This window comes from Panthera tigris, chromosome X (assembly GCF_018350195.1).
Source record: "Panthera tigris isolate Pti1 chromosome X, P.tigris_Pti1_mat1.1, whole genome shotgun sequence".
NCBI lineage: Eukaryota > Metazoa > Chordata > Mammalia > Carnivora > Felidae > Panthera > Panthera tigris.
This window is the reverse complement of record NC_056677.1, coordinates 60,416,938-60,426,722: the sequence shown is the minus strand read 5'-3', so window position 1 is coordinate 60,426,722 and position 9,785 is coordinate 60,416,938. Positions and strand designations below refer to the sequence as shown.

Sequence of the window (9,785 nt, the reverse complement as noted above, 5' to 3'; positions counted from 1 at the left end):
TTGCTAAAGTATATTTCTTCTATTCTCAACCCTTTAAGATTCCATTTAATTTAGGGGTGCCTGGGTGACTCAGTTGGTTCGGTGACCGACTTCAGCTCAGGTCATGATCTCACAGTTTGTCAGTTCAAGCCCTGCATTGGGCTCTGTGCTGACAGCTCAGAACCTGGAGCCTACTTCAGATTGTATCTCCCCCTCTCTCTACCCCTCCCCTGCTCATGCTCTGTGTCTCTCAATAATAAATAAATGTTTAAAAATTTTTTTTAAAAAAGATACCCTTTAATTTAGAGCCATAAATCCTGGGTGCTTGATCTGATTTTCTATTAGAGGAAAATTATGTGCTTTTTTATGTTTATTTATTTTGAGAGAGAGAGAGAGGGAGGGAAAGAGGAAGGGAATAAGAGAGACAGAGACAGAGACAGAGACAGAAACAGACAGACAGACAGATGGGAGAAGGGCAGAGAGAAAGGGAGAGAGAGAATCCCAAGCAGTCTCTGCGCTTAGCACAGAGGCTGACTTGGGCTCGATCTCACGAACTGTGAGATCATGGCCTGAGCCAAAATCAAGAGCTGGATGTTTAACCACCTAAGCTACCCAGGTGCCCCAAGGAAAATTATGTTCTTACAATAATAACATCCCAGAATAAAGTTACAATGACATTAATATGTCCCCTGACATAGTGTCCTTGTCTTGTGTGACATTGTATAATTCTTCATATTTAAGTATATTGCTCCTGCATATATTTTATGGTACATTAATTTTTACTAATAATTACTACTTGTCTGAAGCAGCTGTTCTTTATTTTATTACCTGAAAGAGGATGGAAGTATATAGATCAATAACATGTGGAAATTTGTATTTCTATATCTTTCTTTTGGCCAGGGGTCGGAGGTGGTAAGAATTATAGAGAAAGCATTTTATGTTTTAAGAAAAAATACTTGGTCTCTTGGTCAGGAGACTTGAGGTTTTTTCACAGATCTGCCATTAGGTTTTTTTGAGACCTTATTTTCTTTTTCTGTGCCTTGGTCTTCCTGGTGATAAAAATGGACTTCCTTGTAATTAGCCTTAGGCATAAGGGGCAAGAAGATACCAAATTATTGAAACCTACAAATAATTTGACCTTTATGAAGTCCCTGCCAAGATGGAGTTAGTTAGGCGGTGGTTAAAAAAGAGTAAAATGATACCTGAAGTTCAGTTGAGTTTCTTAAAAAGAAAGTTGCACAGAGAAATCCATCATGGCAGTATGATTCCACATGACCCATATGATTCTCTCTGAAGCAGAAGCTAAACCATCTGATCTGTTTATTCATTTCTACCACAAATGAGCCCTTCTTGCCAAGCGGTGGGGACTTTGACATTGTTTGCCTGTCCTCTCCACTTATTTTTTTATTATTTTATTATTTTTTAAATTTTTTAATGTTTATTTATTATTGAGAGACAGAGCATGAGCATAGGAGGGGCAGAGAGAGGAGGAGACACAGAATCCGAAGCAGGCTCCAGGCTCTGAGCTGTCAGCACAGAGCCTGACACGGGGCTCAAGCCCACAAACCACAAGATCATAACCTAAGCCAAAGACGGACACTTAACCGACTGAGCCACCCAGGTGCCCATTCTCTCCACTTTTTAGAAATCTTCAGCCCTTCTTTTTGTGTAAATACAACAAGTAAGCATATCTTTCCTTTTTTCCCTGGCACCTTGGTTTATTGGCTACTCTCAAATCAGGCCTTGTGTAAGTAGAAAGTTTGGCAATTCTGATATATAAATGTTAGGAGAAACTCAGGGCCATCTAACATTTTTAAAACTAGATGATTGCCTAATACGGACTTATTATTTTACAGATAAGGAAATAGGTAAAATAGTATAGAGACTGAATCATGTAAAACTCTGCTTACTGCTTCTTGTTCCCTCAATGCTGGTCCTACCTTTTATAGTATATCCATGTAGTAGGATAAATGAATATACTCTTGAGATTTTTGTAACAGCTGCTTGGCCATCAGCAGTCTGTGCTTTTTAATAAAGGGATGGATACTTGGCTGAGAAGAAGGTCTAGGAAAAGGGGGGTTGTGAAAAAAGGATTTATAGATTTTCTGATAGCATATGGTAGATAACTCCATCTCAGATGGCCTTGTCTTCTACTGTTTTGCATATACCTACCACCCAAGTAGGCGGGCAGGAGATAAGGGACTATAGATATGTATTCTATGCCCTAAAATAGATGATGTAGGGACTTTTCAGAAATTTAAGCTCTTCTTTGTAGTAACATTTTAAAATCCTGCTGGGCTTTGAGGAATATTTGTCATTAACAGAGTTAAGATCATGAAAGTTGAGAAACCAAGAAAAGAATTCTTTACCTTTTTCCATCCTTAGCAGTCAAATTTTAAGGCAGAGAGAGAGAAAATCTGAGTGTGATATATATGTGTGTGTATGTATGAATTGCCTTGTTTTTGAAGAGCTTTAGATCTTCTGAGGTGGAAATGAGGCAAACAAAAATAAAGCCAATCTTTACATGCATACATTCCTTCTCTCATGTTACTCTGGACTCTACTTTGCATCCTTTCTAACTGTATGGCCATGATTAGGTTAAATATATTCCTATCTGGAAGAAGGCATAAGTCTGCCTGCTTCAGATTTCTATTATAAATAGTATGGTGGCCTAGAGGGGATAGAAGGATCTAGGGTATAAAGTATGAAACAAAAAACAACAGTGGTGATGAAGCCAGTCTGGAAACAGGTAAATTACAGTGAGCCTTTTAAGATCTCTCTAGCTGAAATAACCTTAAAACAGAGAAAAAATATATTTAATGACTAACATTATATATTTGAAATGTGCAGGTTGGACAGAATTTGGACTTGGAATGAAAAAATAAGAGGTTACATTCATGGATAACCAACAAGATAAGGCTGTTGTTGCCTCAGCCAATGGAGAAAACACTTTGATTAATGGGGTCAAAGAAAATGGTAAGAGAATTTATAGTATATACTACCTCTCCTAGTGGTCCTTTGGTGTTACTACACCAAATAGATTTTTAGTATCTACAAAGTTGGAGCAGGTTAAGTCTTTGAGATTGATATTAAGCCTTTGAGATTGATATTAATCCTAAATTTTATTCCACCAGATTTCTAACTGGGCTAGAAGGGTCTCCAAGAGCTATTTAATCCAACCACTGTGCTCTTGCAAATCATCTCTGTCAGATGAATAAGTTCCTCAAAATTCCTAGTGAATTAGGCTTGGAACATCTAGATTCAGAGGAGCTGCTAGAACAGAGGTCTGATTGATAGGACTAAGCATTATAGATTGAAACCATAAATACCCCATCTGAGCATTTTCCCACCCTGGAAGCCTTAACTTTCCAATTGATCAAGCAGTCCAATTATTTCTCTGTTTCTGAGGAGAGAGCTCTGTGTCTAAAGAAAAAGCTGAATCTAAAGAAATACTATTTTTCACTTTCATGAATGTTCAATATAAAATCAGCGTTGTTCTTTAACTTTGTAGTTTCTAGTTCTAAAGCTAGAGAAGCTGAAACTTAGTTTATATAAGATCAAGTACCAGAAACTGATCTAGGGAAAGAGTGTTCTAATGAGTAGTGGTCTAAGACCTTTAACTTTATTTCTGTCATTTCTTTCCCTTTTCTCCAGATTCAGAGGACCAAGATGTGGCAATGAAGTCATTTGCAGCTCTAGAAGCTGCTGCACCAATCCAGCCTATACCAGTGGTTCAAAAAGATACCCTAATGTATCCCAGGGGTCTCCTGCCTCTGCCTTCTAAGAAACCCTGTATGCAGAGCCCCCCATCTCCTTTGGGCCTAATTGAAGCACCTGAGCATGCTGCTAATAGTGCTTCTGTGAATGCCATCTCCCTTACATCTGGTGTTACAAAAGGCCTGCATACATGGTCACTGCCCAGTGAATGTGAGAAAGCTCCATTTGCCATAATGGAGCCTGCAGGCATGTCAGCTCTGAATGGGGACTGCCTCATGCAGCCAAGTCGGACTTGTTTGGGCTGCTTCATGGAATCAAAGGATGCAGTAGATCCTGAGCCAGGGATCAGTCTGAAAGTTGGTGATCTAAATAAGGATTATGAAACCTGTGCAGTCTCTGATATAGGGATTCAGTGTATTAATGCTGGAGAAAGCATGAAATATGGAGAGCAGCTGCTTTCAGACCAGCTCCTAGGCTTCCCCCTGCACAAATCAAGGGCAGGGGAAAAACGAGAAGCTGAGAAATCTGACATCGACTTGGAGGATCCAGCTCAGAAAAGTTATTATGAGGCATTACTGTTAGACAAGTGTAATACAGAAGAGGCTTTGCTGGCAAATTCCAATCAAGATTGGGGTTACTTTGAGACTTTCATTAGTGAGAGTAAGATTGAACTGCTTGACCTCTGTTCCAAAAATGAGCTGTCTGTCAACTTATTCTCTGAAGAAGATGTGGATAACTACATGTTCGATGATGATGAGTCAACACTGGGCAGTGATGTCTGTTCCTTGAAAATTCGATATGAGTCCTTCCAGGACAATGTTCGAGACAAGACCACCCTTCTAATGCAGGAGGATGCCCAATTCAACTTTTTTCCCAGTGTCTTTACTACTTGCCCCAAACGGGAGTCTAAGAGTGGGGTTTTGAAGCAGAACAGCGATCTTTCCCAATTCAAGGTTCCTGATGTGAACATCATCTGGGGGGAGGAGGATAAAAACTTGGACAAGAAGAAAGGCAAAGAAGAGGGACAGGAAGACAAGGGTGTAGAGAAAAAAGATGAAAAGGATAATGGAGAAAAATCTGCCTTAAATAAACCATGCAGTGGGACTGAAGTAGGGCAATTTAAGAATTCAAAGCAGGGCCATCTTGCTAATTCCTTGGAGGCATCAGGGAATTTCAGCGATGACAGTTCCTTCATTGAGGTCTCTTATGATGTCATGGGGGAGATCAAGGACTGTAGCCGCTATATGGCTCGGGACACTAATTCTGGCAACTCCTTCTCCCAGCAGAACTATGGTCTACGAGCCAAGAGAAAAGTCAGGTACAGTGAAGATTATCTATATGACGTTGACTCACTAGAGGGTGAAAAAGTAAATGAGAGGAAGGAATGGTTGCCAGGTGGTTCCAAAGAGGAAGATGATGATGAATGGTGTCCCAAAAAGAGAAGAAAAGTAACCCGTAAGGAGCCCCCTGTTATTATCAAATATATCATCATCAATCGCTTTAAAGGTGAGAAGAACATGCTGGTGAAGTTGGGTAGGGTAGATTCCAGTGAGACAACAGTGAATTTGAGTGAAAATCAGCTCAACAAATATGCCAAGCTTGCCCCCTTGAAGGGCTTCTGGCAAAAGAAGAAAAAACAGAGAAATAGCAACATTGACTCCAACAAGACACCCTTATGCCAAAAACAAAACTTTGAACCAGGTAGCTTTGAAGCGTCATTCCTGCCACCTGCTCGCAAACGAAAATCTAAACTTGGCAACAGGCACAGGATTCAAAGAATCCCATCTGTGGAAACTTCAGTAAGTGGTAAGCAAATTTCATTCTGCAGTGATCAGAGGCAAACTTGTACTCGTAAAGAAGATGGAGCCATGAAAGGTACACTAAAGTCAGCACCTCTGGCTGTCCCCAGCTGTGCAAATGGATCACATCTAAATGACATTACAGGCCCTGACTCAGTGAAAGTCAAAGCCCAAGATGCAGGATTTAAGGGGCCAGAGAGGAAAGTGCTCAACAAAATCAAATTTAAAAGTGAAGCCAGGTTAAAATCCAAGAAAATCAAAGCTGGTCAAGAAAGCAAGTCAGTTGTTCAAATGAGCCCTCTTTTGGAAGATCAATCATCTACACCTAATTTAAAGAATGAAGCTACCCCTGGGACTTCAAACAGTTCTCATCTATCTGAATTTCATGAGGCAAAGGTTGCCAAGAATTCTACTTTCTTACCAACCACCTGCTCTTCTGAAATGCCTCTATCATCTGCTAATGTTGCCACCAATATACCTGTTATCCCTGGAGGGTATCTGCAGACATTGTTAGATGCTTCTGACTTGTCAAATAATACTGGTATATCATACTTTGCTCACCATTCTCCAGAGCAAAATGAAAGCAGCCTCACTCAAACAGAAAAATCATTTGTGCCTCTTCAGCCTGCCCAGGACTGTGTGCTTTCCTCACCCTCTGAGTCTGAGCTACAGCAGTCATCCCAAAACTTCAAAATGGAATCAAACAACTATGGAAATGTGTGGCCCAACAAACCTACTTCTGGCCCCCAGGAATTCATGGCTGAAGTCTCAAGGGAGATAGCTCCAACACAATCTAATGAATTTGGAGTCTCCCAAGTACTCTCCATGGAAAATAACCTCACATCTACAACATACAATCGAATCTGCCTCAGTAGTGGTGGCAGTAATTGCAACAAGGTCCTATATGCCTCTGTGCAAGACACTCAGCTCCCATCTGATGACTCTTATCAATTATGTCACTTTAATAATGGAGAGATATGCTTTCCTTTCCAGCAGGGCCAAGCCAATATGGATGATGATCGGCTCTTTAGCTTTGATTCAATGGCCCAACTCTCTGTCAACTCAAGCAATTATTGTTCCTTAAGCTTGAAGTCCTGTGAAAAGGATGGTGATGATGATATTACTGATGACTTCCTGGCCCATTGCAGCCCCAAGCTGGTTATCCAGCAGAGCATTGATGAGATAACACCATTAAAGGAGTCCACTGACCTCCTGGATATCTCCAACTTCACTCCTGACAAATTCCGCCACTCTTCTCTTTCAGAAGTGTCCCCACCTGACACCCCCAGTCTTTCCCCTCAAATTACCAGATGTGAGAGTATTAAGACACTGGGAACACTGAAGGGGTTTCAAGAGGGTGTCCCAGGACCATTGGGCAACATGGAGAAAATCAAGTGGGACTGCAGTACCCTTTCACGGCAGGTCCAAGTGGATGATGGATTTACTTTAAATAACCATCAGTTTCAGTTCCATATGTTCAATGATGAGGATTCTGTCAGTCTTCTCCAAAAAACCCCTTGCTTATCAGCATTTAATGATCCATCTGGTCAAATGAGTACTAACAACAAAGTGTCAAAATCAAGAAAGAAAAGTTCACCAGGCAAGAGTGGGGCTCTGAACCAAAGCTCTTCTCAGAAAAACACCAGGAAAAAATCTCTCAAAGCCAACAACAAAGGAATTGAAAAGCCACCTGGCAAAACCTCCCGCCAGGCCCCTAAGTCAACAAAGAAAGGGAAATACATGGCTGCAATCAATGGAGAGAAAATGCAAGTTGGCATTGGCCGTGGAGGAGGCCAAATCAACAACATATCCTCCACAGGAAAGACATTGACCGAATGTATCCAACACGGTGGCCCTGTGGCCTCTATGAAGATGCCAACTCAAAAGGGACTTTCTGGAGATTGGGCTCTGGGGAAGGAGAGTAACCCAGGATGGAGCGACATGAACATGAGCACGAACACCAATAGCCTCCTTGATGACGACCAACGGGAATTTCAAGAGCCTTCCTATATCTTGTCTAACATTGCCTCTGGTATGGCAGATGTGCAGAGGTTCATGATGGCCTCCATAGAGCCCCTTTGGGAACCCATGGAACACCATGGAGACCCCAACATATTCTACTCCCCTGAGTCCAATAGTCTAAAATTAAAAACCCTTAAAATATTGGCTGGGACACCACAGGAATCTAAGAAAAAGGTCAACAGTGGGTCCCCAGGAGGCACTAAGAATCACAGGTCCATCAAGGGTGTGAGTAAAAGCAATGGAAAAGCAGCAATAGGTGATCCTGGTCGTGCAAACATGCATGGTTATGAGGACTCTCGCTCTGCCTTCTTTGATAAAAAGTGTAATAGCCTGAGCACTTTAGGCAATAATGGACCGACACACAAAAAGTTATATCGTCACAAATCCAGCTCCAAGGCCCTGAGAGATGAGAAGTGTAAGGGAAAGTGCGTGGAGCGAGAACAGGTCCACAAGGATGAGGCTGGGACAGCTTCTTTTGAAAAACTGAGGTAATACTGCACCAAAATGGCTGAGATGATGTACCCTTAGCTTTCCTACTACCTGCTAAGCCCACAGTCCCTCATTTTTTCCCTCTTGAAAGCAAAAGTTTGCATGAAAGAAACTGTCACATTCCCTTCTTTTTCAAATTAAAAAGAAAAAAAGTGCATGAAAATCCCTATACTTTTAAGCCACACAAAAGATTGGGCAATTTTGTTGTGGCTTAGCTAGGGATAAACTCTAACAAGTCTACTTTTTCTGCTATTCTGCATTGGTTTTTACTAATTGAGAAAATAGAACTAAAATATGCTCTTGAGTGATTTTGGGAAGGGAAGGGCTTTGCAGTAAAAAAAAAAAAAAAGTTTTGAACAACAGAATCAAAAAGTCATATAGACAAAAGGCCACGATCATTTAAGCAAAAAGAGCATAATTTGGGGGGAAAAACAGTCTCATTGTGTGGCAATTAGGAGTGCTTTCTAGTGCCCCCTGCTATTTGTATCTATCTATCTCTGCATTATACAGCATTTAGTATGATGTAAACAAATTTAGATGGTATGATCCCTTTGTGGGACATACACTAAAGCTAACTAAGGTGGCATAAATTGTTTGGTTTTTCTGCAGGGATTCCGACTACAATCTCCTAAAAGCAGAAACAGCATTTTGGGTTTTACCTGTGTTTGAAGAAGAAACTCACATTTTCCAGAAAGACATTTGATGTTTGTGTTTTATTTCTTTCAAAATATGCCTTGTGGTATGTATGTTGACATGTAAGTGCTTAAAGAAGAGATTTTTGAAGTGTGGGAATAAGTATTTAGAAGCAAACTTTAATCTGATGTTCTATGTAAAAGACTTCAAAAAGTCATACAGTTGCACAAGTAGTTTATGCACTATTTACCCAAGGGAAAAAAAAAGGAAAACATTGTGCCAAACTACAAACAAGTGACTGTATTGTATATATTTTTACTTCTATATCAACATTTGTTTGTATTTGGGGAGCTTGTCCCTCTTGATTTACTAGAAACATTCCAGTGATTCTTGCTATTAACCACCCCCACTTATGTGGATAGCACCTATAGATCACAGTGGAAAAAATGTTGTGTTACACAATTTACCAAAACTTAAAGGATACTGTTTGAAATGTGCCAAATTTTCTTACCTCATCTCACAGATTCACCCCACAGCTTAAATCTCATTAATAAATTTAAATATATATATATATATATATATATATATATATATATATGTATGTGTGTGTGTGTGTGTGTATACACACACACACACACACACACACACACACACATATATATATATATATGCACATATATTATTTTGAAATTTTAAACTCTACTGTCCTGTGTGGAAACATGAGCAATTAAATAAGGCACAATAAAGTTTTGTTTGTTCCATCGTCTAATGGTTAAATTGTTGGAAAAGTCTGGAAGTCATAACAGCTAAGTCCATCAGGGACCTAATATATGCATTTACAGAACCTTTTACAAGGAAACAAAACAGCTGCTTTAAAGTTTGTTTCCTAAAAGCAAAATCTGTAGCTGAAAATTATTTAAAGTGCAAAGTTATATTGCTGATACTTTATATCTCAGTTTTATATATTTTATAATAGTCTGGGATAAATTATAAAATAGCTATAAAATCAACACTAATGATAAATGAAGTACATAGATTGCTTTTATTTAAGTACTTTCATAAATGTTCATAAATGTGCACTCATATCAAGGCTTTAGTGTTCTTTAAGTGTTTAATCTTGCAATGCCAATGTCATTTAAAGAAAAT

General features: G+C 39.7%; 1 protein-coding gene across 1 annotated transcript; it reads left to right on the top strand.

Annotated features, from left to right (window-relative positions):
* The first annotated feature begins 2,876 nt into the window (after positions 1 to 2,876).
* Positions 2,877 to 8,709, top strand: NEXMIF (neurite extension and migration factor). Its single transcript, XM_007089210.3, has 3 exons — positions 2,877 to 2,955; positions 3,634 to 8,005; positions 8,616 to 8,709. The coding sequence occupies exons 1-3, from the start codon at positions 2,877 to 2,879 to the stop codon at positions 8,707 to 8,709; spliced, it is 4,545 nt and encodes a 1,514-aa protein (XP_007089272.1).
* Positions 8,710 to 9,785: the final 1,076 nt, after the last annotated feature.

Coding starts and splice junctions, on each gene's coding strand:
- NEXMIF (XM_007089210.3), top strand. CDS start 2,877: ATGGATAACCAACAAGATAAGGCTGTTGTTGCCTCAGCCAATGGAGAA. Junction 2,956..3,633: donor TAATGGGGTCAAAGAAAATG/GTAAGAGAATTT, acceptor CCTTTTCTCCAG/ATTCAGAGGACCAAGATGTG. Junction 8,006..8,615: donor GCTTCTTTTGAAAAACTGAG/GTAATACTGCAC, acceptor GTTTTTCTGCAG/GGATTCCGACTACAATCTCC.